We start from the raw sequence: 26,405 nt of genomic DNA, 5'->3' as shown, positions 1-26,405 counted from the left end.
CTACGAAACGTTAAATATTTACGAATCTTTCATATCATAAAGATATCTGTATAATTTCCCATTTACCTTTTTATAGATAAATATAAGATCTCTTAAAGCTACAATATATGTACATTTTTCGCTCATTCAAAACAAAGGCATAGCTTGATGATGTCTTGATTTCACGGAATCATGGGAGGTGTTGTCTTCACGTCTACAGCCAATGGAAAAGAATCTGACGGGACTCGGGCAGAAATCATGTTCATAGATGAGATTATTAACGTTACTGTAGTATGAAGAAGAGCAGGGTTGAGTGCTGTTCGAGCAGAAACGAGGCCGCTGGGGCGATTGCTAATGAGAGACGAGCACGACAAACGGCTCGAGAGCAGTGGAGCTTTTATTATGCCGCAGTCGCCACTTCCGCTTCTTCCGGTCAAGCGTATGTGGGGTAACGCAGCGCTGTTTATCATATTAGATACATTTGTGTGTTGAAAGTTGTTATAGTGGTACTCTGCATTCGCTCGGCGGCTGCTATGAGACATGTCATGGTATTTTAGTCATAGTAAAACATGGTACAACATGGTACTCGCAGTAAATCAAGAAAATGAGATTTAAACAATAAGACTTACTGTGTTGAGCTATATAACATGATTAGTTTTCTGTCGATGAATGTGTCCAAACAGTTGCTCACCTGTCTAATAAAACACATAATATAGTAAAGCATCTTTGGTGTTTCCAATGTTTCTACAAAATAAAACCAGAAATCAAGTGTAACGCGGGTATGATGTCATTGATAGGCGACGCACGGACACGGTTCGTGTCCTGGTTAAAATTGCTTATTTCTCTGGATTTAAACATTCTTGGAAGCATTTGATATAATGTAAGTACACAAGTCAACAAAATATATAACATTGTTCTAGTGGTTTTTGGATATTTTAATCCAAAAATGTTACATATTGTGCCTTTAACCCTACTTTCTAAACCTAATTTTTGAATTCGAATTCGTCATATCGAGCGTGGGATTTGACATTTACAGTCGCTGTTGAGAATGGAGATGAAGATCGCTGGATAAAGGGCTGAATTTAGATCTGTTCCTCACAAACATATGGATTCTAAAGATCTGGATTACAGCGAACTAATAAAATTGATGTCTTTTATGAATTTATGTTGTGTTTTAGTGTATTTTATGGTTCTATTGTCAGTCGCTTAATAGGAGAAAACACCTTTTCTGTCTCACGGTAAACAAACTAAATATTACAAAATGGTTAAACGATTACAGAAATGTTATTAATTTTAAAGTTTTAAAGTGTAGTCTTGTTAAACATTATGTAATCCTCCAAAACGTGTTTGTAGCAGAAGTCACAAACAGAGCGAAATGTTATTATTTCATATTAAGTAGATGAGTAAACTGCATTTAATAAATGTGACTGAAAACATGTCATTGATATGACGATTAAATACAACAGAATCAAAGCATTAACGATTTTAATATTCATAAATAGGAATATGTACAAATTTGCACGTCTGTAAAGTTGTTCATATGTAAATATTTTATGTTGTAGTGCTGTTAATATGTCAGTATGGTATGTTTTTAGTGTATATGAAAATGTAAGTAAATGTACATGTGGTAGAACTACACTTTACGTAAAAATACACACGTATTCTCGTGAGATCACATTACAGCATCAGCATCTGCACCAAACTGCATGTTTTTGCTCAGTTTGGGCCTCTGAATAAAATTGAGGTGTTATTGCTTCCATATTCTCTCTATATCATACTATATGAGCCATAAAAGCCTGATGTATCAAAAAAATGATACAAAACATGTTTTTAGACTTTTTTATATCTTGTCTAAAGTTTCAATAAACTGTTCCATTTCCATAGACTATTATTTCATATGTCACATTTTGCAGGGTTAAAACTGTAACAGAAATGCACACGTGTAAAAGCATGAGTTCCTTCTTACTTCTTGGAAAAACTACAAACAGAGCGGTCAAACTCTCGTCTACCCAACCTGGATGTTATTATCACTGACTTATTTCAGTCTGAGTCACAGTGTGGCGGTGTGAGTCGCAACCAACGACTTCCTCTGGGTTTCCTGCAATGCATGCTTGTTCTCCAGCCTCTGGATTCTTTCTCTCAAGCATATGATTACGGCTTGGATTATAACTCGACTGCATGTTTGTGGTGGGCGACTGGGCATTGCGGTATCACTTCATTAGTGGAAACGACAGGCCGTCTGCTGGGCCTCGTGAGGGAGGGAAACAGGGACGAATGACCACAAAACACAAAAAGTCAAAGCCAGAAAGAGAGCTGGTACATGGCTGTTGAGTATCGTTTCACCATTTGATACAACTTAACCAAACAGAATGGAAAGAATGCCTGAAAAAGACACAATTAGAACAACAAACCAAAGTAGGAATGCAGGATCTGCTGCATGTACGTCAACTGAAGAGCCCTTATTGTCTCCTAAATGGCTGAATTTAGTTAGGAAATGAAGCAGAGCATACCGTTCTATTTCAGAAACGCTGTCGCTCTCTGATTGCTCCGGTAAAGACATCAGACAGAAACTCAAACGACACAACTGAACTAAACAGACATCGCCAGATAAAACTAGACGTGATGCTACAAGCAATCTATCTCGGGTCAGAAATGAACCAGGGTTTAGAGCAAAAATAGTGACAAAAATAAAACATGGGGCCAGAAAATGCCTAGTCAGCTACTATTGTGCTTGATTTATTTGATTTTACAATGAATTGAATGTACTATATTTTAGTGCGATAATGTTTTTTTTTTTTATTTAATATTCTGTGTTTTTAGGGCATTTTATAGTACTCAATTATATTTATGCAGTAGTTATAATCCATTTATTCACTTTTTGAGCATAGACCTGAAGATGAAATTTCCAACTGTCATAAATCTTGAATGCTTGAATGTTTGGTAACTTGGCAGATTATTGCTGAAATGTGAAAAAAAAAAAAAAAAAAGGAAAAAAATGTAACTTTAAAAAGTTATGGACGTTTAAGTTTATTGTTATGCAAATGCACAAAAATACTATTTTAAATTTTTATATGAAATATATATTTTCCAAAACATGTTTTACTCTAAAACTGTGAGAAAATCAAAGCCATAAATTTAAACAAGTTATGTTCTAAATTTGAGTTTGACATCTCAAAAATGAGCTTTCAGTAAGATTTTGTTTGGGCGCAGTACCAAATGTTTCCACTAGATGAAATTTGTTTAATTTCCAATGCGGCCATTTTTGACCACGAGGAGCACAAGAGTGACTTTTTTGCCGGACCATTTAACCTTTTTGAATCATGTCCATGATTTATTTGTGTGGGTATGTGTGTTCACACAGCAAGTGCCAAAAACCTTTACCAAGTTTCGTACATTTCTGATAAAGTTATATATATATATATATATATATTTTTTTTTTTTAAAGTAAAAATTTTCGGTCAAAACCGAAGAGCACCAGCAGTACTAATTTCTTGTTTTTAAACTGAGGCTATGCTAAGGCTGGGCTAGTACTGTACTGTATGTGTGACAGACAGATCACAGCACAGCACATTTCAACCGAAGGGTGAATTAATACATGGAAATTATAAGGAGAAACTGCAGCACTCCTTTGCATAATCAGCCTTTAATTGAGCCCAGAGCCATATGTGTGTGCTGAGCATTCTGGGCTCTGACTAATGGGGCATGAGCTGGTTAAATGAAGCGTGGCAGAAGAGAGTAATCCAGACCTGATATGGACACACACACACACACACACACACACAGACAGTGCGACTGCTGAGCACACTCAGTATGCACATACACACACCCCAGATGGCCGCGCAGCAGCCCGATGGATGTGAATCTGTGAGGATCGGCTCTCAGACGGCTGCATGTGATGTCTAGAAATGTCATCAGTGATGCAAAGATATATCAGACAGAGACACAATGCATCATGGGATGAGTAGTTCATAAGAATATCTAAGGTACACAGCCTAGAACCTTTTTTAATTGCTTCAAACCAACATTTGTACTGAATTGAGTGAATTAATATGTGAATTTTTCAACAGTGCCTAATGGCCAAAATCTATGGATCTTGTTTCCGCCACACACACACAAAGGTAACTGCAACTTTTTCACAATTCTGACTTTTTTCTTGCAATTCTAAGTTTACGTCTCACAATTTTTTCTTTCAATTCTAAGAAAAAAAGTCAGAATTGTGTGATATAAACTTGCAATTGTGAGAAAGTCAGACTTGAGAGATAAAAAGTCACAATTACCTTTTTTTCATTTCTTTATTCCATGGTGCAAACAAGCTTCCATAAAAATCTCTTTTAAAAGTGTTTCAAATATAAGTAAAAAGTGTAAATTAAAAAAACTTGCTGTTGTTTTGTGTGTCAGCGTCTCTTACAGCTGTAGTGATGAAAATGTAGTTCAGCTCCGACCCCATGCTGCACCAGCTTATCGTCAAGTGTATTAATTAGCCTATTTTGTGTATGCTTAACGATGCACACAGTTTAATGAATTACAGGTCATGAATAAAAATGAGGGAGGAGTCGGAAAGGAGGAAATCTGCTTGGGAAATTTGTTGCATATTTGCATATATTTACAATCTCATACACTGTAACGTGGCCCGAATAAACCTTCAGCTTTTAATTAATTCAGCAGCGATCTGGCTTCAGCAGTTAGGGAGCTGAGAGAAGTTTGAGTCCTGCAAATAATATTCATATTTCAGACACGTTCTCTGTATCTGTAGTCAATTTTCTGTGAGATGCATATTCAGGATATTTCTGGAAGGGTGTTGCCTCTCTAACGGACGCTGGTGTCTTATTAAGCCAAAATAAGGACTTGAACTTGGCATCTCTTGTTTTGAAAATGTTTGGGCCACTCAAAATATAATTTTGTATGATGAATAATGTTGGGTTGCCACTAGATAGATAGATATATAGAACGATAGACGATAGATAGACAGAAAGATAGACAGAATGATAGAACCAACAATAGATAGATAGATAGAACGATAGATAGAACGATAGAATGAACAATAGATAGAATCGACAGAATGATAGATATAATGATAGAATGATAGATGGAACGATATATGGAACAATAGATAGATGGAACGATAGATAGATAGATAGATAGATAGATAGATAGATAGATAGATAGATAGATAGATAGATAGATGGAACAATAGAATGATAGATGGAACGAAAGAAAGAAAGAAAGAAAGAACGTTAGAACGATAGACAGAATGATAGATAGATAAAATGATAGAACAAACAATAGATAGAACGATCGATAGACAGACAGACAGACAGACAGACAGACAGACAAACAGACAGAGATAGAATGACAGATGGAACGATAGAACGACAGACAGACAAACAGACAGACAGACAGAATAGAATGATAGAACGATAGATGGAACAATAGAATGATAGATAGAACGATAGAACAATAGATAGATAGATAGAATGACAGATGGAACGATGGATAGATAGATAGATAGATAGATAGATAGATAGATAGATAGAATGAATGACAGATGGAACGATAGAATGATAGATAGATAGAACGTTAGAGCGATAGATAGAACGATAGATAAAATGATAGAACAAACAATAGATAGAACGATCGATAGACAGACAGACAGACAGACAGACAGAATAGAATGATAGAACGATAGATGGAACAATAGAATGATAGATAGAACGATAGAACAATAGATCTATCTGTCGTTCTAGATAGATAGAACGACAGATGGAACGATGGATAGATAGATAGAACGACAGATGGAACGATGGATAGATAGATAGATAGAATGAATGACAGATGGAACGATAGAATGATAGATAGATAGAACGTTAGAGCGATAGATAGAACGATAGATAAAATGATAGAACAAACAATAGATAGAACGATCGATAGACAGACAGACAGACAGACAGACAGACAGACAGACAGAAGGAACGATAGAACGACAGACAGACAGACAGACAGACAGACAGACAGACAGACAGACAGATAGATAGATAGATAGATAGATAGATAAATAGATAGATAGATAGACAGATAGACAGATAGATAGACAGACAGAGATAGTTAGAATGATAAATGCCTACAGTGAAGAATGGAGCGTCACACACACATCCCTCTGAGGCAGAAGTGCGTCGCCTGTGTCGGCTCCCTCAAGCAAAGAGGGTAAATCTGTAAGACCCCCCGCAGCCCGTGACGCCATGCCAGGGCCTCCGATTCGACATAAAAAGAGCTAATTATGAGCCGGCGCGGTAAAGTGGGCCATGAATATCAAATATAAAACAGCTAAAAGCAGCAGTGGATAACATCAGGAGGCTGGGCGGCTCAAAATGCTTGTGAGGAGAAGAACCTGAGACCGGAGGAGAGAATCAGGCCATGAGAACGACGCAGCACGTGTGTGTTTGTGCAGGAGCTCTAGGGGTTTACAGAGTAAAATCTCAGGAGGAATAAGTGAAGCTCGGCCTGATGTTCCTCATTAGACAGACGCATCAGGAAGAGAAAGAGTTTAAGGACACGAACACACACGTGAAGACTTGACCAATGCAGTATGTTTCATTTCTCAGTCAGATCATCTACACAAACAAACACTATTTATAAAAGACACTCTTATTATGGAGGAAACTGAGAGTTTAAAAAGCCTTGAAATTGGATTGATTATAGTCCTAAAAGCCTCCTATATCACCTTGCGTTTAGTTTCATTTCATTAGTTATTTCATTAGCTCTATATATTTTCAGTTTATATACATTTGATATACATACAATTTTTATACAGTACAGGTCAAAAGTTACTATTTTTTATGTTTTTGAAAGAAGTCTCATCAAACCTGCATTTATTTGATCAAAAATACAGAAAAAAACCCAGTAATATTGTGAAATATTATTACAATTTAAAATACTGTTGTTTTTATTTTAATATATTTTAAAATATCATTTATTCCTGTGATCAAAGCTGAATTTTCAGCATCATTACTCCAGTCTTCATTGTCACATGATCCTTTAGAAATCATTGTAATATGCTGATTTATTATCAATGTTGGAAACAGTTGTGCTGCTTAATATTTTTTTTATAACCTTTGATTTTTTTCAGGATTCTTTGATGAATAAAAAGTTCATAAAAATTACAGCATTTATTTAAAATATAAATCTTTTTTAACAATATACACTACCATTCAAATGTTTGGGGTCAGTAATATTTTTTTCTTTCTTTTTTTAAAAGAAATTAATACTTTTATTCAGCAAGGATGTGTTAAATTGATAAAAAGTGACAGTAAAGACTTGTATTGTTAGAAAAGATTTCTATTTTGAATAAATGCTGTTCTTTTTAACTTTTTATTCATCAATGAATTCTGAAAAAGTATCACACTTTCCAAAAAAATATTAAGCACAACTGTTTCAAACATCGATAATATCTGAGTATCAAATCAGCATATTAGAATGATTTCTAAAAAAATTATTTTCATTGTAATTACATGCAAATTATGAAAGCATGTAGGATTTATTTTAAAGATTTTTGCACATTTAAATTTTCAAATTGGAGAAAAAATTGTTGGGGGAAAAAAATGTAAGAGTAAAAAGAAGTTAAAGAAGTTAAAGAAATTCATATAACTGTAGATACATACAGTACACAGCATAAATGAGTACACCCCCACTGAAACTTCTGAAAGTCAGCAATTACTCAGTTACTTAGAAGAAATGTTAGGGTTCTTTAGAGATATAATGTTCCAGCAACTCTGCTTAATTAATTACCAAAGAAGCATGTCAAAATTATTCAGGAAAATAAGATTTTCTTATCAAGGTGATAAAATGTTGTGTAGCAAAAATGAGTACACCCTCCTAAAAGTTACTAAATAAAACGAAATAAATTTTTTTTGGTGTAAGTTTAAGGCAATGTTTAATCAACAGGTAAGTATGTTGAACCAAAACATTTAAAGAGATGTAATTTCTTGACAATTAAATGTGTTATATAGCCCACTGAATCATTCTCAGACTTAATGCTGACAACAATGAAACCACTTGGGAGAGAACTGTCAGGAGAATTATTTCTTAGCACAAAAGAGGACAGTGGTACAAGAGGATTACCAAATCATTGTTTTAAGTGTGAAAATATAGCAAAAGTAACACAGAAATTCAAAAATGGACTTGTGAAATAATCAGGCCTTCATTTTAAGCTTTCATTTAGTGATGAGGGATTTTTTTGCTAGAAAAAGAGCAGGAGAAATACCAAGCGAGTGTCTCAGAGCCAGCAAAAGCTATGAAAAGAGTGACTGTTTATCTCACAGAGTAAGATGCAGCCTGCAGAAATGACATGCATGGTTGTTGTTCTCACTGGAACGACCTACTGTAGCCAAAGCACAATAAAGTCAGTTAGCCATTTCCAAAGCCCATATTTACAAAATATAGATAATGGGAATCAATACTCTGGTCTCATGAGACCAAATCAATCATTTTGGATCTAATAGCATCCAAAATGTTCTGGTGTTGCTAGAGGAGGAGTACAGTGAGAAGTGCCTGGTTCCCACTGTAAAGTTCAGTGGTAGTAAAGCTCTTATATAGGGATGTATGAGTGCTGAAGGTGTGAGGGAGTTGTGCTTTATCAATGCTGTCACAAATTCCCACACCACTGTGTAACTTAATACACAAACTTGAAACAGAAGATGTTACCCTTTCCTCATTCCCCTGCACTGTTGGGCATTTTTTCAACATGACAATGAGGATATGCATTCTCCCAAGGTGAAAAAGCTTCTGCGGACATGTATTGCACTCAATCTTAACACTCTTGAGTGCCTGTGGGGGATTCTGTAGAGAATCTCCCCATTAAAGATCAGGGCATTTAAGGAGCTCATCATCCAGGAGTTAAACAGGACAGATGTGACAATGTGTCATGAACTTGTACAGTCCGTGCCGAGAAGGGTCAGAGCAGTATATTCAAAATTATGGAGGGCATACTAAGTACTAGAATATTATACATTTGTTGAATTAAATCTAGGGTGTACTCATTTCTGCAATCCTTAATTTAACCAAAATTGGCTAATTTACTTTTTTTATGGCTATTAAGGACATATATTTCTCAGTTTTTATTATGTATGTGTTTAATACATTTTAGTTTTGCCATCTTTCCATGAATTGTATTAGTGATCATAAAGAAAATACATCTTTTGTATTTGTTCAGAGGGGGTGTGCTCATTTATGCTGTGCCCTGTATATATACGCACACACACACACACACACACACTCTCTACATCAGAATCTCTAAGCACCTGATCAATTATTCACATCATATGCCGAAACAAATCGAGCGGAGGTCAGCAAGAGAGAAGACCGTTTACACGTGTCAGAAGACTGTAACACCGTCAATGTGCCGTCGGGAATCCCAGAAAGTGCAAATATTCCGTTTGTAAGTGGGGAGATCCCTGCGTTTCGGTACGGCGAGTAATTATGTCCCTCCGGTGCTCGAATTATGCAAACGCTGTGCAGGTGGGCGGGGCCACCGGGCCTTTGATAAGTCGAGGGTGCTGCGAGTAAATGAGGCGGTGACAGGCGAGGAAAAACACACATTCATTCCCGTCACAATGCCAAACAGCACTTTTAATTAAAGCTTATCCAGCAGCATGAATAATGCATTAATTCCTTCAGAATCTCACGCTCAAATATTCCCGGCGTTCATCAGGAGAGATAAAACCCAGAAGAACTGATATCTGCTGTCTGTGACAAAACAAACGCGTCAATGCTTTTATCGCTGTCTATACATGCAGGGAGCAAAGCCGTCGATTAAAACACAATCACTGAGCAGCGTTTGTGCTGCACTGCTGGTGCACCATTACCAACAATAAATGAGACAAAGTGGAGACCGAACAGAGTCCGTGGGAGTCCGACTCCCTGCTAGAGAACTTAATGAATGATCGGAGACTAAACAATTCAGGATAGACAGCCACATTTCACCATCAAATCAACAGAAATAAACAAGACTAAAGAAAATGCAGCCTTATTTCTGTACTGTGACATAAGTTTCATAATATTTTGAGGACAAATATAACATTAGTCAGTGGGATCTGAAACTGTTTACCAAAATTTTTCATGAAGGTGAGTAAATGATGACAGAATTTTTATTTTTTGGTGGACTATCCTTTTTAAAGGAGCAAGTAGCAAAACATTTAATATTTAAAGACCCCCTGTGGTGAAAATCAAGTTTTTAATGTTGTTTATATGTCTATGTGGTGTTTTTAATGTGCTTTAAGACAAATCATGTGCAACTTCATAAGTTAACAGCATTGCTGAATATTTTATCCTTAAAACGGCAGTGAACAGTCTAAAAAACGCATAACAAACTACCTTGTAACCAATCACATCAACATGTGATCATCAATGAGTGGATCTCTGAACTGGTGTGAGTGAGTGGAGGCGGGGCTAATTTGCATATTCATAGAACTGCGTATACTAAATGAGGCAAGGGTGTAGAGTTACATTCAAGCTATTTTAAGACATGAAGGAGGAAAAAAACATTTAAATATGTCATTTTGGTAATTAAAGATGAGTTTTAAGGGATAAAATTATTGACTACAGGGGCTTTAACAACTTAAACAACTTCAATATAAATGTTAAACGACTGACAGTAAATTCGCCGTTTTGAATTTAAAATGAAGGCTTTAGGTGATTTATGCAATTCATAATTGAATGTTTTGAGACAATAAACATTAACAAAGCCATTTTTAACATATCAGACATTCAGTTAAGAGTGAATGTGTGCTTATTTTAGGACAAAAAATTGCTAATAGTTGAAATTGATTAAAATAAATTCTATTTTTTATTTGTATTCATTTTCTTAACTAATTATTTAATTTCTTAAAAAAAAAAAAAAACGACCCACTCTCCCAAAATGTCTGGGAAATGACAATATTCATTAATATACACAGCATATGTGAAACACAGTTTTTAATTATATTAAAATATTTTCACATTTCTCAAATTTTATCTCCCATCTTGGATTTATTTTAATCCATTTGAACTAAATTATTTTCTTCAATTTTTACTTTTTACTTGTATTTTATTTATTTCTTATGAACCTTTTCATGATTACTATTTGTTTTAAAATATTTTTTTTCTGTAAAACACTGTATGTGTATGAAATGAGTTTTATAAATAAATTTGCCTTGCTTTATTTTTATATCTGAGATTATTACATTATCTTTCTAATTGCATTATCTACGAATGATGCTACCTTAGAATTTCATGTCTTTGGAAGCAGCATGATTAATTTCTTGAACCCCTTCACATGAGGCACACAACACAACAGAGCAACACTGGTCGCTTCAGCAAGAAAATCCCAGCAGAATTCATCCTGGTGTATTTTTAGATGCTGGAGGTAAATAATAATCCCTATACTCCACAACTGAGGTGAGCTGGATTCAGTCTAATGGATTCGCCCGACCCATTGAGCCTCATGAAGAGACACTAACGTGCTTTTACTACACAGTGTGCATTCACACACTCACTCAAGCCGTGTGTGTGTAAGTGGGCCAGACTGTTTGGAAGGGCTGAGAGTCTCACTGTCAGAAAGCATTTTCTCATTCTGCTTTACCTTCCTGTCCTGCGTGATCCTGATAAAGAAACTCCCTCAGCGTGAGTGAAGCCAATCCCACCATGCCACTAAAAACCCACCGTGCTGCAGAGAAAGAACGACATGCTTAATACAATATGGCATTCATATGAAACACACAGAACACACAGTCCCAGCGGTTCAATCGCTGACAGACATACACATACAGACTGACTGACAGAGATAGAAAACTTTCTGCATTTAAAAAAACAAAACTTTATTTTATTTTAATACTGTTTTATAAATGAGGACGGCCACAAAATGGAGGTTTTTGGGAGTTTTTGTCAGGTTAGCTTACTTCTGGGTGCAAATTTGTCCCCAAAGTATGGTTAAGTAGGTGTATACAAACACACACACACACACACACACACACGCAGACATGTCTATGTTTCCATCAGCAGACAATATTTATGCAGATAATCACCTATTATCTGTCATTCTCTGGATGTCGTGATGTTATCGTCCTGGAGCGCCACTTTTAAAATAAAGATGCGGTGAGTAACGCAGACGTGTTGTTGTGTAGACACGGATAAAACCAGCACAACATCATCAAACTTCTACAGTATGTGGTTGTTTTGTTTGGGTTTGGGAAAGTTTGTAGAGAGGAAGGTGAGTGAAGCTGCAGCGCGGCGGTTTGACACGACGATCTGAGCGCACTGTCTGTAAGCCTGGATAATTACCCTCCGCCTGTCTCTCTCTCCACCTGACTGTCTGACAAACACACTGCGGTAACGGTACGACCTGAAACATGTCACACTGATCACATCTGACAACACACGCTCACTACCTACCTATCAGTCGGTCTGACTACCTGTCTGTCTGTCTACCTATCTACCTACCTATACGTCTATCTACCAACCTGTCTGTCTTTCTACCTACCTACATACCTGTCTGTCTGTCTGTCTGTGTATTTATCTGTCTGACTACCTATCTGTCTATCTACCAACCTGTCTGTCAGTCTGTCTATGTATTTATCTGTCTATCTACCAACATGTCTGGCTACCTACCTACCTACATATCTGTCTGTCTACCTATCTATCTATCTACCTACCTGTCTGTCTGTCTGTCTATCTATCTGTCTGTCTGTCTATCTATCTGTCTATCATCTATCTATCTTTCTCTCCATCTCTCTCTCTCTCTCTGTCTGTCTGTCTGTCTGTCTATATATCCATCTACAGCATTTGTCTCAACTACCCTATTTCAGAAGTTTACAGAAAAGTTTACGCATCTTCACCTCAATATAAGAAATGAATCACTAGACAAAAACTTTTCTAGATCATCAACTTGTTAAGATCTGAAAAGAGTGTCAACAGACCTTCTTCTTTCTATGGTACACATACTCAAACTTTTTAATGACCAAACTCCAGCTGGAGCTTGGAGAGGCCCAGCAAGGTGCGCGTGAGGCGAGCAGGAGCCTGACCGGGCGGCTGGCGCTCTTCACAGAAGACGTGCAGCCCTACTTGGAGGAGCGCAGCGTCTTCTAGAAGCTCATTAGAGAAGCCCATATGTCGGAGAGAGAGAGAGCGTGAGCGTGTGGGCCTTCGTTTTCATGTTGCACGCCGCCGTAGTCGCCTGCCACTTCATGTACCACAGCGGCAGCAAACACTTTAATCTGTAAACGTGATGCATTATAATTGAGATGCGGCCGCCAAGATGTGGTGACATTTAGCGCCTGATCGAAACATTTGCAACATTTTTTTCCCTGCAGACTTTACATACACCAATTCAGAGCTGTAATTAGAGAAGTGAAACTCCATCCATCCAGAGGAGTGTGATTTTTTTGGGATGCTCGTTTGCAGTTGCATAAATAAAACGAGGGAATAATAACTCTTTTTAAAGTTGCTCCAGTTTGGTTGCAGCTCAGATTTTGCCATCTGCCTGTGCCTGGGCATGCATCAGTAAGGCCTGTCAACCTTCAAACTTCAAGGATTTTTAAACTTTTTTAAAAACTATCAAACAATAAGTTTTTAATATATTTTGCTTTTCTAGTTAAAAGTTATACGAATTTCTTTGAATTCCAAATCATGTTAATTCTACTTCCTTACATCCCAATTTGCAATTTTGCATCCTGTCTGCTATCTCAACTCAAAATCAGGAATTGCATTAGAATTTAAAAGCCATTCTCAATTTAATTCTCAATGTTGCACAAGCCTGGTAAACATGTTGACCGTTAACTTTAGCTAACCTGCTCGTCAAAGTTCTCAATCTAGCATCCTGATATCTTGTACACTTGAATTTGTTTCCTTCCAGACCAATAAAACTTGTGCACCCGTAACGCTGTGTCACAGTGACACAACCACAGCTAATCAGAATATATACGATGTTTAGAATGGAATGATGTGGAGCTAGATTCCGACCAATGAGAAGTCACTGTGGGCAGGGCTACCCAGCACAACACTTCAAAAAAACGAAACCAAATGAGAAACGTTGCTTTGGCATCTAGCAGAAAAAAAATAATTGTAAGGTTTTTTTATTATTATTATTATTATTATTTTATTTCAGTTGATGTTACCATTTTCACGCTATTTTTGTGCATCTGAAAGACAACATTAGATGATGGATCAGCTCAGGCATTTTTGTCTCATGCTACCAAGCTGTTCTTCTGCACACAAACCTGCAGTAAATCAGGGTTTTCAGACGATGATGACTGAGATGAGAGGAAAGACGCTGAGCGGAGGGTGAGAAACAGAGTGAAAAATATTCACACTGGAGGCTGATGAGTGAAAGGAGCTTATGCTAATGAGTGATTCAGAGCTCGACCTCTGTCCCTCCTCCACGCATGTCATTAGTCCCTCTAGTGACAAACAAATTACACATGAAATCAAGCAGCGCACCTCCTCTGCTCTTTCACTGTGTGTGTGTGTGTGTGTATACTCTACTAGTACTTGTCTCAGAGGGAAACACCTGCTTGCAGGGAAACACCCTCCATACACACACACACACACACACACACACACACACACACACACACACACACACACACACACACACACACAGAGTTTCCTGCTTTTCTTCCTCTTCTGATTTTTTTCATTTCCTCCACTGGCTCAAGCTAACTGGTCTTCTGACCCTCAGAAACTGAGAACGGCTCATCAGATCGAATCCCCTCAACTGACAATCACACGCTTCACAATCACTGGAGAAAACCGCAGCGAGACACAGAGAGACGCTCATCAGCTGCAGGATGGAGCAGCATATGGACAGAGAGAGAGAAAAACGCTGGTGCTGAATGATACAGACTAGGGCTGTGTAATATAGCTACAAAACATATATAGAATATTTTGAAATTTAAGGGTTAGGGTTAGGGTATATAAAATAAAATATAATACATTAAATAAAATATTAAATAATTCTTATTTTTTTAATTATTATTACATTTTAAATTTATATATATATATATACATACATACATACACACACACATTTTTTTATTGTAATAATATATAATACATATTTTCAATTGTAATATAATTTTAAAATGTTATTTATTGCTGTGATGTCAAAGTTGAATTTTCAGCAGCCATTACTCCAGTCTTCAGTTCAGTGTATATAGACATATATTAATTTACCTACCTTATATATTTTAGTTAATATATTATTTAATTAAATAAAGTGTATACATTTATTTTATTATATATTTAATATTTGATAAATGTTAATTTCTTTAGTATTTATTTATTATATTTATTATGCAAAAAAACCTAACCCTAATCATAATTAAGCTATTCTTTTGTCATGAATAAAAAGCACATTAAAATAATCTGCTTTAGTGTTGTCAAAATTACCGGCTGCGATACCAAGTCAGTACTGAAATTTTAAAATGCGATCATTGTAGCCAATCACAGACATATCTGATGAGCGCGTGAACACAATGGCCAATCAGAGGTGTTTAAGAATCCGCTCAACAGCGCTCAAAGCATCACATTTTTAAAATTTCAGTACCGACTTGGTATCGCGGTCGGTACTTTCGACAACACTAACCTGCATATTTATATTCATGTAATTAATACATGTAAATATTCAATTTGAACACTCAGTCCTACATTGTAAACAGAAAAAGAAATTCCATTATTATTCAATTTTGATGGCATGTTGGGTCGCAGTGTGTGTGCATCAGTGTGTGTAGCATTAAAACAGGAATATACATTTCCAAAACCAGTTGAGAAGGAGCTTCTCATGATAAATCATTCATGTTTTTCCCTTAATGGCTGCTCTGTTACCAAAGTGTTTCCACCACACTGAGGTCGGCCCATTTTCACAGTCCCTGACACAAATCAACTCCAGTTGCGGGAGAAGGATGAAACAAGCCACTTTAACACCTACTCAAGAGAGTCTTTGATCCAAACACTCGATTCAGAGTCCAGACCACCGTATAGGAACATTAAAGAGTGAAAACAAGACACTGGAAACTAAAACAGGTGAATAAAATGTAAATATTGAATACATATATAGAGAGAGAGAAAAGTAAAGCAAGGTCATGAACAGTTCCGTCCTACACTCTTTCCAAATGAATATTCCATTTTACTAATAATACATAAAATCACATCACATTAGAGGACGGCCGCCACACACTGACTCTCACATATGAGACAAAGTTGAGTTTATAAGGTACCAGAAGGTTTTATGTAGATCTCTCAAACCAGTCAAATCCAATGATTAGTTCCTCCTCTACAGCATCATCCACCATAAACAAGACTGTGTTAAAACCTGTGCACACTGAAAGCCAATCAGAATAGAGCTGGTGTTGTCCGTCATCGCTTGACCTTCTGATGTGTACTGCAACATGAGACTACATATTTAGAGAATGTGTGTTTGTATCTGTACACACACACACACACACACTTTGAGGTGTTCACTGTGCCAGTAGAGTGTGTTGAATGTGTAAGTGTGTGTGTGGCAGTGCAGATAAACAGCTGGCTGCTGTACACACCGGACAGTCTGTCTGTGGCTCTTATCTTCAAAGAGTCAGTGGACCACTGCAGGCCTGCGACACGCGCCAACTGACCCAATCAAACCACTGCCAACCTGGACTGAACGAGACGCACGCGAACCCATCAGACTGTGCTAACAAACAAACAGTGCTGTAGTCAGTGAACACTGAAGGGCCGTTCACACTCGCAGTGATCAAATCATATCAGAAGTTAACTTCAATGACATTTTTGCATAAAGTTCAACTCTGCTCAATGCTAATATAAATTTATGTTTAAAATTTTATACTATTATATTTATGTAATATAATATCAATATTTTATATTAATATAATATATTATTTGTAAATAAATTAAATATACAATATATATTATACAAACAATATTATTATACTATACTATATTATACTGTTTCAATATATGAACTATACAATAAATTATATTTTATTTAAAAATATAAATATAAAATAATATAAAAATATAAAAATAATAAATATAAAATCTCAGCTCAGCTTATTTATTTTTCAATATACATTTTATTGTTTTAAAATAATACATATTATACTAGAGTATATATTTTTATATATAAAAATACGATATACCGTATGTAAGTATATACACACACACACACACACACACATATATATATATATATATATAAAAACTCAGCTTATTTATTTTTTCAATAAATATGACATTATATTATTTTTAAAATACATATTATACTACAGTATATATATATATATATATATATAAATAATTATAAAAAATCTGCTTATTTATTTTTCAGTATATAACATTTTATTATTTTAAATAATACATATTATACTACAGTATATATTTTATACATTTTATATATAAAAATACTATAAATATGTCATATATTATACTTTTAAATACTACACATTACATTATTCTTTAGATTATATATATATATATATATATACAGTGGGTACGGAAAGTATTCATACCCCCTTAAATTTTTCACTCTTTGTTATATTGCAGCCATTTGCTAAAATCATTCAAGTTCATTTTTTTCCTCATTAATGTACACACAGCACCCCATATTGACAGAAAAACACAGAATTGTTGACATTTTTGAAGATTTATTAAAAAAGAAAAACTGAAATATCACATGGTCCTAAGTATTCAGACCCTTTGCTCAGTATTTAGTAGAAGCACCCTTTTGATCTAATACAACCATAAATCTTTTTGGGAAAGATGCAACAAGTTTTTCACACCTGGATTTGGGGATCCTCTGCCATTCCTCCTTGCAGATCCTCTCCAGTTCTGTCAGGTTGGATGGTAAACGTTGGTGGACAGCCATTTTTAGGTCTCTCCAGAGATGCTCAATTGGGTTTAAGCCAGGGCTCTGGCTGGGCCATTCAAGAACAGTCACGGAGTTGTTGTGAAGCCACTCCTTCGTTATTTTAGCTGTGTGCTTAGGGTCATTGTCTTGTTGGAAGGTAAACCTTCGGCCCAGTCTGAGGTCCTGAGCACTCTGGAGAAGGTTTTCATCCAGGATATCCCTGTACTTGGCCGCATTCATCTTTCCCTCGATTGCAACCAGTCGTCCTGTCCCTGCAGCTGAAAAACACCCCCACAGCATGATGCTGCCACCACCATGCTTCATTGTTGGGACTGTACTGGACAGGTGATGAGCAGTGCCTGGTTTTCTCCACACATACCGCTTAGAATTAAGGCCAAAAAGTTCTATCTTGGTCTCATCAGACCAGAGAATCTTATTTCTCACCATCTTAGCAAACTCCATGTGGGCTTTCATGTGTCTTGCACTGAGGAGAGGCTTCCGTCGGGCCACTCTGCCATAAAGCCCCGACTGGTGGAGGGCTGCAGTGATGGTTGACTTTCTACAACTTTCTCCCATCTCCCGACTGCATCTCTGGAGCTCAGCTACAGTGATCTTTGGGTTCTTCTTTACCTCTCTCACCAAGGCTCTTCTCCCCCGATAGCTCAGTTTGGCCGGACGGCCAGCTCTAGGAAGGGTTCTGGTCATCCCAAATGTCTTCCATTTAAGGATTATGGAGGCCACTGTGCTCTTAGGAACCTTAAGTGCAGCAGAATTTTTTTTGTAACCTTGGCCAGATCTGTGCCTTGCCACAATTCTGTCTCTGAGCTCTTCAGGCAGTTCCTTTGACCTCATGATTCTCATTTGCTCTGACATGCACTGTGAGCTGTAAGGTCTTATATAGACAGGTGTGTGGCTTTCCTAATCAAGTTCAGTCAGTATAATCAAACACAGCTGGACTCAAATGAAGGTGTAGAACCATCTCAAGGATGATCAGAAGAAATGGACAGCACCTGAGTTAAATATATGAGTGTCACAGCAAAGGGTCTGAATACTTAGGACCATGTGATATTTCAGTTTTTCTTTTTTAATGAATCTGCAAAAATGTCAACAATTCTGTATTTTTCTGTCAATATGGGGTGCTGTGTGTACATTAATGAGGGAAAAAAATGAACTTAAATGATTTTAGCAAATGGCTGCAATATAACAAAGAGTGAAAAATTTAAGGGGGTCTGAATACTTTCCGTACCCACTGTATATATATTAATATAAAAATAAATATACAAACTGCTCAATGCTAATATTATATTTTATTTTTAAATATATACAATACAATATAGTTTATTATAGTATATATTATATTTAAATATATAAAATTATTATAATAGCATTTTTATATTTATAAATATAAACATTTTGTATAATACTGTACATGTAAATAATTTAAAGCGGCCCTGTCCACTCATAACCACACAAGAGATCTTCTGCAGTATAAAGACTTTAGAGCAGTTTACACGCACGATACACATACTGTCATAACGCTGACATGACATGAATAATGTAAAAGCATCCAGTAACAAAGACAGTCTGTCCAAAACAGACACTCCACACAACAGAATCCATATCAATCACCTTGGGCCCTTAATTTATGCTAATGTCATGCAAAGCCATTGCAGCTGATAGGTGGCTTCTTGCATCAGCAGCACGACTTCCAGAACCATCCAGAAACTTCAGCTATTTGATTTCAACTTTATGAATACATTCACCCAACACGTCCAGCACAAGCTGCTCACCATCACATCTTTCACTAAATTAGGCATTTTTACCATCAGAGAGGGCTTTTCTGTCTCCAAAGAAAGAGGGACCTATAGATCGTCCAACCTTTTTCTATCTTTTCTGACCCCAATTTCATCCCAGTGACCCTCTTCTCATTCTCTCTGTGAAGCCCTCGGCCTCTTTTCTCCCTCGCGAGCGCTCGTCTCTGACAGACATTGTGGCGTAGTGTGTGAGAGAGGCGTGTCATTTAGTCTGCGATGGGCTGAAGCTTCATCTGTGCTCAATAGCAGCTCTCAAAGCTTCCATCCAGCTGCACAAAGGCTGCCTGCTGGGGATTTCCTGTGAAAAGGTTCCCTGTCTGTCTGATTCCTGCAACAACACTTCTGATGAATAATACAAAACTGGAGAAGTTGCCCAGGTCTTGGTGGACTTTTCTTCTCACAGAAACATACAGTGGCCCAAAAAAATATTTGGAAACTCAAGTCACATGTAAAAATAGATGAGACCTGACAAAAACACACGCAGAACATACTGCATCCCATAATAAAAAGAAAAATATGTATAATATTTTTTAAAAAGCAACAATTAAATGTGACCCTGGACCAGGTATATTTGCAGCAATAGCCAACAATACACTGTATGGGTCAAAATTATCGATTTTTCTTTTACGCCAAAAATCATTAGGATATTAAGTAAAGATCATGTTCCATGAAGATATTTTGTAGATTTCCTACTGTAAATATATCAAAAATGTATTTTTGTGAGTGGATATGCACTGCTTAGGACTTCATTTGGACAACTTTTAAGGTGATTTTCTCAATATTTTGATTTTTTTGCACCCTCAGATTCCAGATTTTCAAATAGTTGTATCTTGGTCAAATATTGTCCTAACAAACCATACATCAATAGAAAGCTTATTTATTCAGCTTTCAGATGATGTATAAATCAAAAAATTGACCCTTATGACTTTTTTTGTGGTCCAGGGTCACATATGGTCCTAAAACTAGGTTCTAAATATTGCATGCCTTCATTTAAAAAAAAACATATATCATCCCAAAAATCAAAGAAATTATATTTTGCATAAAAAATGAAGCCTAAAAATCTCAGATGGTCCTCAAAAATGTTCAGTCTTCAAAGTCTTCATTTTAAACTATATCACTTTACTCCTAACAAACATCTTTTAATTAAATGTTTAGCTTGAAATAATAATAAAAAATCTATAAAATGCACATGCTTTGATATTTTGTATGTAATCTAATGAGTTTCATCCTTATCTCATCTTTCATCTTCATCTTTAAGAGTGAGTTCCCACCCCCCAAAATCAAAGAATGATATTTTTCATAAAGAGAATGAAGCATAAAAATGATAAATGGTCATAAAAATAGGGCCAAAATATTTTATCTATGCTTTCACTCATAACAAACATCTTTCAACCATTTTTTGCTTGAAATTTCAAAATTGACATTTGAAAAAGAAAACTCACTTGCTTTGATTTTTATATGTAATATAATGACATTCAGAAATCTTTTCATCCAATTTTTTGAAAATTTAAACTTGGGAAAAAAAAAAAGAAAAAAAAAAATAATTAAATAGATCTCACTTAATTCTTTTCCCCCAAAATCAAAGAAATTATATTTTGCATAAATAAAATTAAGAATAAAAATAGTACATGGTCCTCAAAATATTATTTGTCTTCATTTTAAACTAGATCCATCATTCTACTCCTGACAAACATCTTTTTTCCCCAAATTTTTCAATTGAAATTTGAATTTGAAAATTAAATAATACATGCTTTCAAATTCTGCATGTAATACGTTGAAATTCAGACATTTTAAGAGTGTCAAAATACTTTTAGGGCCTCTAATGTGAGAGATGAGTATGAAAACATTCAGTCTTTGAAATCTCCCTGAACACACAGGAAATCTTTGCATGTGCATCACCGGCACGTCTCACGGAGTGTGAACGCTTCTAAATCAGATGTGTGTGGATTAGAGGAGCGTCTCTGAGCTCCACGGAGCCTGTCAGGTTAAGAAGGCCGAGCACAAAGCGTGTGATTTCAATATGAATGGTGCGGTGGAGGGAAGGACACGGCTCTCACAGTGGGGTGACTTCCCTTCTGAGCAGCACGGTGCCACTGCGTTCTCCAGCGACTATCAGACACATCACAAACACACGCGCTGAAAACACACCACAACATCTGCATGCTGACAAGCAAAACACTTTACTTTCATTTCTGCACTTCATGCACGTGTCAAAGAGAAGATCACTGCAGAGATGACATGTTAGGGACCTATTATGCCCTTTTTCAAAGTCTTGATTTAGTTTTTTGGGGTCTATAGGTTCAAAAAACAACTTATTTTCACATATTCTCCATTGTTGCAGCTCCTCTCTTCCCAGTCTGTCAGTAACGCTCTGCTTAGTTCCTGTCTCTGTGAAGCCCCTCCTTCTGAAAAGCACAATGTGCTCTGATTGGTCGGCTGGATCAGTGTGTTGTGATTAGTCAACCGCTTCGAGCATGCTTGGGAAATGTCCCGCCCCTTACCATAATCGCAAGTTTCAACACACTTCTAACTAACTCAACTAGGCCTCGCCACTTTATTTTGTATACGCCTTGTGCAGGAATTGTGAGGGATATTGTGACGTGTTCATTCCCAGAAGAAAACTACAGATTTTATTCAATTATCACAATAAAATTATTATAATTATTATTTTATAGTCATGTTGAATTGGACAAAAACAATGTGGATGTGGCCTATGAAAACTCAAGTGGAAAGAGATTATTGTTCATAAACATTCATACATAAAATCTTCAGAGTAAAAAGTAATTTTTTTTGGCTCTTTTCAAAATTATTTTCTATACAGATGCACTGCACAACAAAATCACCCCAATCATTCTAGAATGCATCTGCATAAAATGGCTGCATCCAAAATCACATACTTCCTTACTATATAGTAGGCGAAAAACAGTATGTGACAAAAGAAGTATGTCCAAATTTACAGTACTCATGAAAGGTAGGCAAAAAGTACCTAGATGTCCTTCTACTTCCGGCAAGATACATAAGGGTACATACTATGGACACTTTACTATCCCATGAGGCCATGGGAGAGGGTCTGTGGATGGCAGTGAAGCGACACAACTGACGCTGGTAGGTCACATGATAATGACAACATGGCAGATGTTGTACGTCCAGATTACATTCATACTATATAGAACACTTTTTTAGTGCTCACAAAGTATTCAAAATAAGTACCTACTCAAGAGATTATGTGATTTCTGATGCATCCTAATTATTTCCAAACAGAGCTATTCAAGTCATCTGGTGCAACTTCCTGTATTTTTTCATATCGCAATACATATTGCAGAAAATGTCTGTTTTTTTCCAATATAGCCCTAGTTTTTACCATCAACATGCAACCAATCCGACGTTCAGCGTGTAAACCGCAGGCCTCTCTGCAGACATTTCGTCCAGCTGCCGCCCGTGGAGCCCCTGAAATGACTCTGATGAGTCTCGTTGTCTCCTGCTCTGTCATTATTCTGTGTTTCTGGCTCTGATGCAGATGGGTTGCAGAGGTCTACGGCTCCCTGGGGCTCCGACGCAAATCTCCCAGAGCACCTGCCTGTAATTTGGCTGCTAATCCCTGCGAGCGAGGCCTCTTTCCCTCCATCGCTGCATTACAGCCATTATGAGCTTTACCCAGCCACATGAGATGCTCTCTTCCACACCACAAATTAAATGCAAATACAGCCTCTTTCTGGACGTAATGAAAACGACCTTCGCTGCCCTGCAGGAGTGAATCAGACGCTGATGTATGTTTGGAACGACAGACTAGTGCATTGGTTTATCAATGACCAATACTGATATCTAAAGAGTGCAGTGGGCTAATCATAGCAATGGAGATTCACACATATACACTGAAATTCAACACTTTTTCACACATACATATTCTCAAAATTCAATGAAATATTCGAAAACACAAGTTTCTCTTTCCCAAAACATCACACAGTACTTTTCGTATTAAACTTCAACACTATATAGTTTTACTCCTAACAAACATTGTTTCATTCAATTTTTTGTTTTAATTTTGAAAAAAATCTATAAAATATCTCATTTGCTTTGCTATGGATCCCATTTGCTTTTGACAATGAAAACATTGATTCTTGAATCATAATTTGATTGAACTGACAAACAATAATTTTACACTAAAATTTTGGACCCGAATAAAGCTAAATAAAGAATAAAACACGCAATCTGCAAGGTCACATAACAACTATGCTGCAAACATCTGGATTGCATACTGTTTTTATAAACAGTATTTTCAAATACTGTGCAATACGCAGTAAACAACATGCTAGTGCCATTCCAAACATAATCAGAGACTGTCAAACTATAAGAGTGTCTGGAGCGTCATGTGTCGTACCTGTGTCGCTCCAGGCGGGCGGCTCGTCCAGGTCAGTGTTTGCTGTTTGACGTCCCTTTGCCGTGACTGTTGGCCTTACTGCACACCTGGATGCTGTCGCCAGATTCAGGTTGTAACTTAACGGTCGGCACGGTGAAGATATAAGACACTGAAAAACAATGACAGATTCAGTCTATAAGTCTTCATGTATGAAAACTTATTTGGGAACAGACTGGTGCAAAATGCAAAATATAAGATCATCATGTAAAAGATAAGAAAGGGAGGGGAAAACATTGATAATTTGATGATTATGATGATGATAATGACAATAAAAATATTGTTGAAAATTAGGAAATCATTAACTAAGAAATTCAAAATAGATCCAGAAAGAAATGACGCACTTTTATAATATTTAAAAAACCATACTGTAAACGCAACGCAAGTATTTTTTGTTAGTTTCAGCCCGACGCAGTTATCATTTTCACATCTGTTCGCCCACAGGCGTGCTGGTCTGAAAACGAGGTATGTTCAGGCGCAATGTTGGCGTGTTGCTATTTTGAGGCAACTGAAATCGATTGTGCCATTGACCAACAAAAACCTGGACTAAAGTCAATGGCGCAGTATTTATTTATTTTTTGTTATTTAAAGGGTGCGTTAGTAATAGGTGGGTGCACAATGCGCGTACACTCTGCTTATTACACACACAGGGACACGGAGCAGCACATAAACATGCCAATTATTAAAAATAAACGGATTCCTCTCTGGAGAAGCATTCAGCCTTTCCACTTGCAAATTACGCCATGCAAAAAGCGAATCCGCCATGGTGCAAGCACACCTGGCTTTTAAAGGGAATGGGAGATGAGACTGGTTTATTGCACGTTACGCCCAAAACACACCTATGACTCATTAAGAGACTAGGTACAACCCTTTTGGACCATGTGCCTGGTGCGCTGACTATTTTTTCAGTCGTTAAACTAGCAAAAGTGGATTCGGACACGCCCTAGGTGCTCCTGCACCATGCGCTTCAGACCATGTGTTTAGATCGTTAAAATAGGGCCCTAACTCCTTTTTTCTATAGGGATTTCATATAATTCTTCAAAAAGAGTTGATTCATTAACCAATCTAGGGCTGCACAATAATGGTTAAACTGATAATCACGATTATTTTGCTCAAAATTATAATCACGATTATTCTATCAAAAAGGGTAATGTAGTTATAGCCATTTTGCACGTTCTTTACCAACCTACGCTTCACCCAAAAGGCCTGTAGGTGGCACACTGACTTCATTTAATTATGATAACTTCGTAAACCAATACAAAACACATGGTTTTGGTGAGCTCTTTGTAATCTGTATTCACATTAGAATTTTAAAGCAACACAATTTGTTTGCAAATGAGACAAACCACAGATTCAGATTGCCCTGCAAATTCGTAAAGCAAAGAACAATGCTCTTTGTTATATCAAAAAATGTCCCAGTGGCGATACCATTTTCAACTGATTTGATAGCATTATGAAAACTGGTAAAACCTTTAGGAACTTCAAAAGATAAAACGGCGAAACTCCTAAAATTATTTCCAATAATTCCAAATTATGTTCATTTTCCCAATTGAATTGTCACATAGGTTGCAAAAGTGCATTCTGCAAACAGTAAGGTGAAGATCCGTGTTGTATTTGTTGAAATTCATCACTGAAGGTTTGATCATGGCAGATTTAGTCACACAAATAGTACAAGTGGCTTGTGAAGAAACAAAGACTGGCTGTATGACACTTTCACTGAAGCAGAATTTCGCTGTGGAGATCGCGCACATGTTTATTTTCAGATCATCAGCGCTTCTTCCGCATTTAGAGGGAGTGCGTGCACAGAGTAGCCAGATTGCACAGATTAAGTAAAACACCGGGGAAAAAAAAATGATATCTTTTTAAGGGAAAAGCTCTATTTGCATCCGGCAACCACAAGCATGACTGCTAGTGGAGGCTTGTTACCAGTGCAAGATAACGCAAAACCCAAAGAAAAAACACGTTTTCAGGATAAATAACGAGCAGGGCCAATATTGTGACGATTATTTGTAATCAATCGAGAGAAGCAGATATCGTTATCGCGATTAAAATACGATTAATCGTGCAGCCCTAAACCAATCCACCCAACATTGTGATAAAAACATTATATATATAGTATAAAGATTATGATTATGTCCCATAAGGCATTGTGAATGACATATGGGGAATTTTATGACAGTTGTGCTGAGAAGAATAAACCAGAAACAAACCACATGAGGCACCGACCAATAGCTATTCTCAGTTAAACAAAAATATATAATATATAGTATAGCATTTCATCATTAATTCATTAAAGCTGTTTCCTGAGGAACAAAAATCTCAGAGTCAGAGT

The 26,405-nt window shown here is 36.6% G+C and overlaps 1 protein-coding gene across 3 annotated transcripts in view; it reads right to left on the bottom strand.

Annotated features, from left to right (window-relative positions):
- The window catches only part of cdk14 (cyclin-dependent kinase 14), a 183,260-nt gene that overhangs the window by 19,197 nt on the left and 137,658 nt on the right, over nt 1–26,405 (bottom strand). For all 3 annotated transcript variants that reach the window (XM_051865454.1, XM_051865455.1, XM_051865456.1), the window contains one exon: nt 24,038–24,185. In XM_051865454.1, coding sequence (XP_051721414.1) covers nt 24,070–24,185 — 116 coding nt within the window. In that variant the 3' untranslated portion in view covers nt 24,038–24,069. The remainder of the gene's footprint in view (nt 1–24,037; nt 24,186–26,405) is intronic.

Source organism: Ctenopharyngodon idella, chromosome 16 (genome assembly GCF_019924925.1).
Source record: "Ctenopharyngodon idella isolate HZGC_01 chromosome 16, HZGC01, whole genome shotgun sequence".
Lineage (NCBI taxonomy): Eukaryota > Metazoa > Chordata > Actinopteri > Cypriniformes > Xenocyprididae > Ctenopharyngodon > Ctenopharyngodon idella.
Note: the sequence above shows the minus strand (reverse complement) of the source record. Positions and strands in the feature narration are given on the sequence as shown.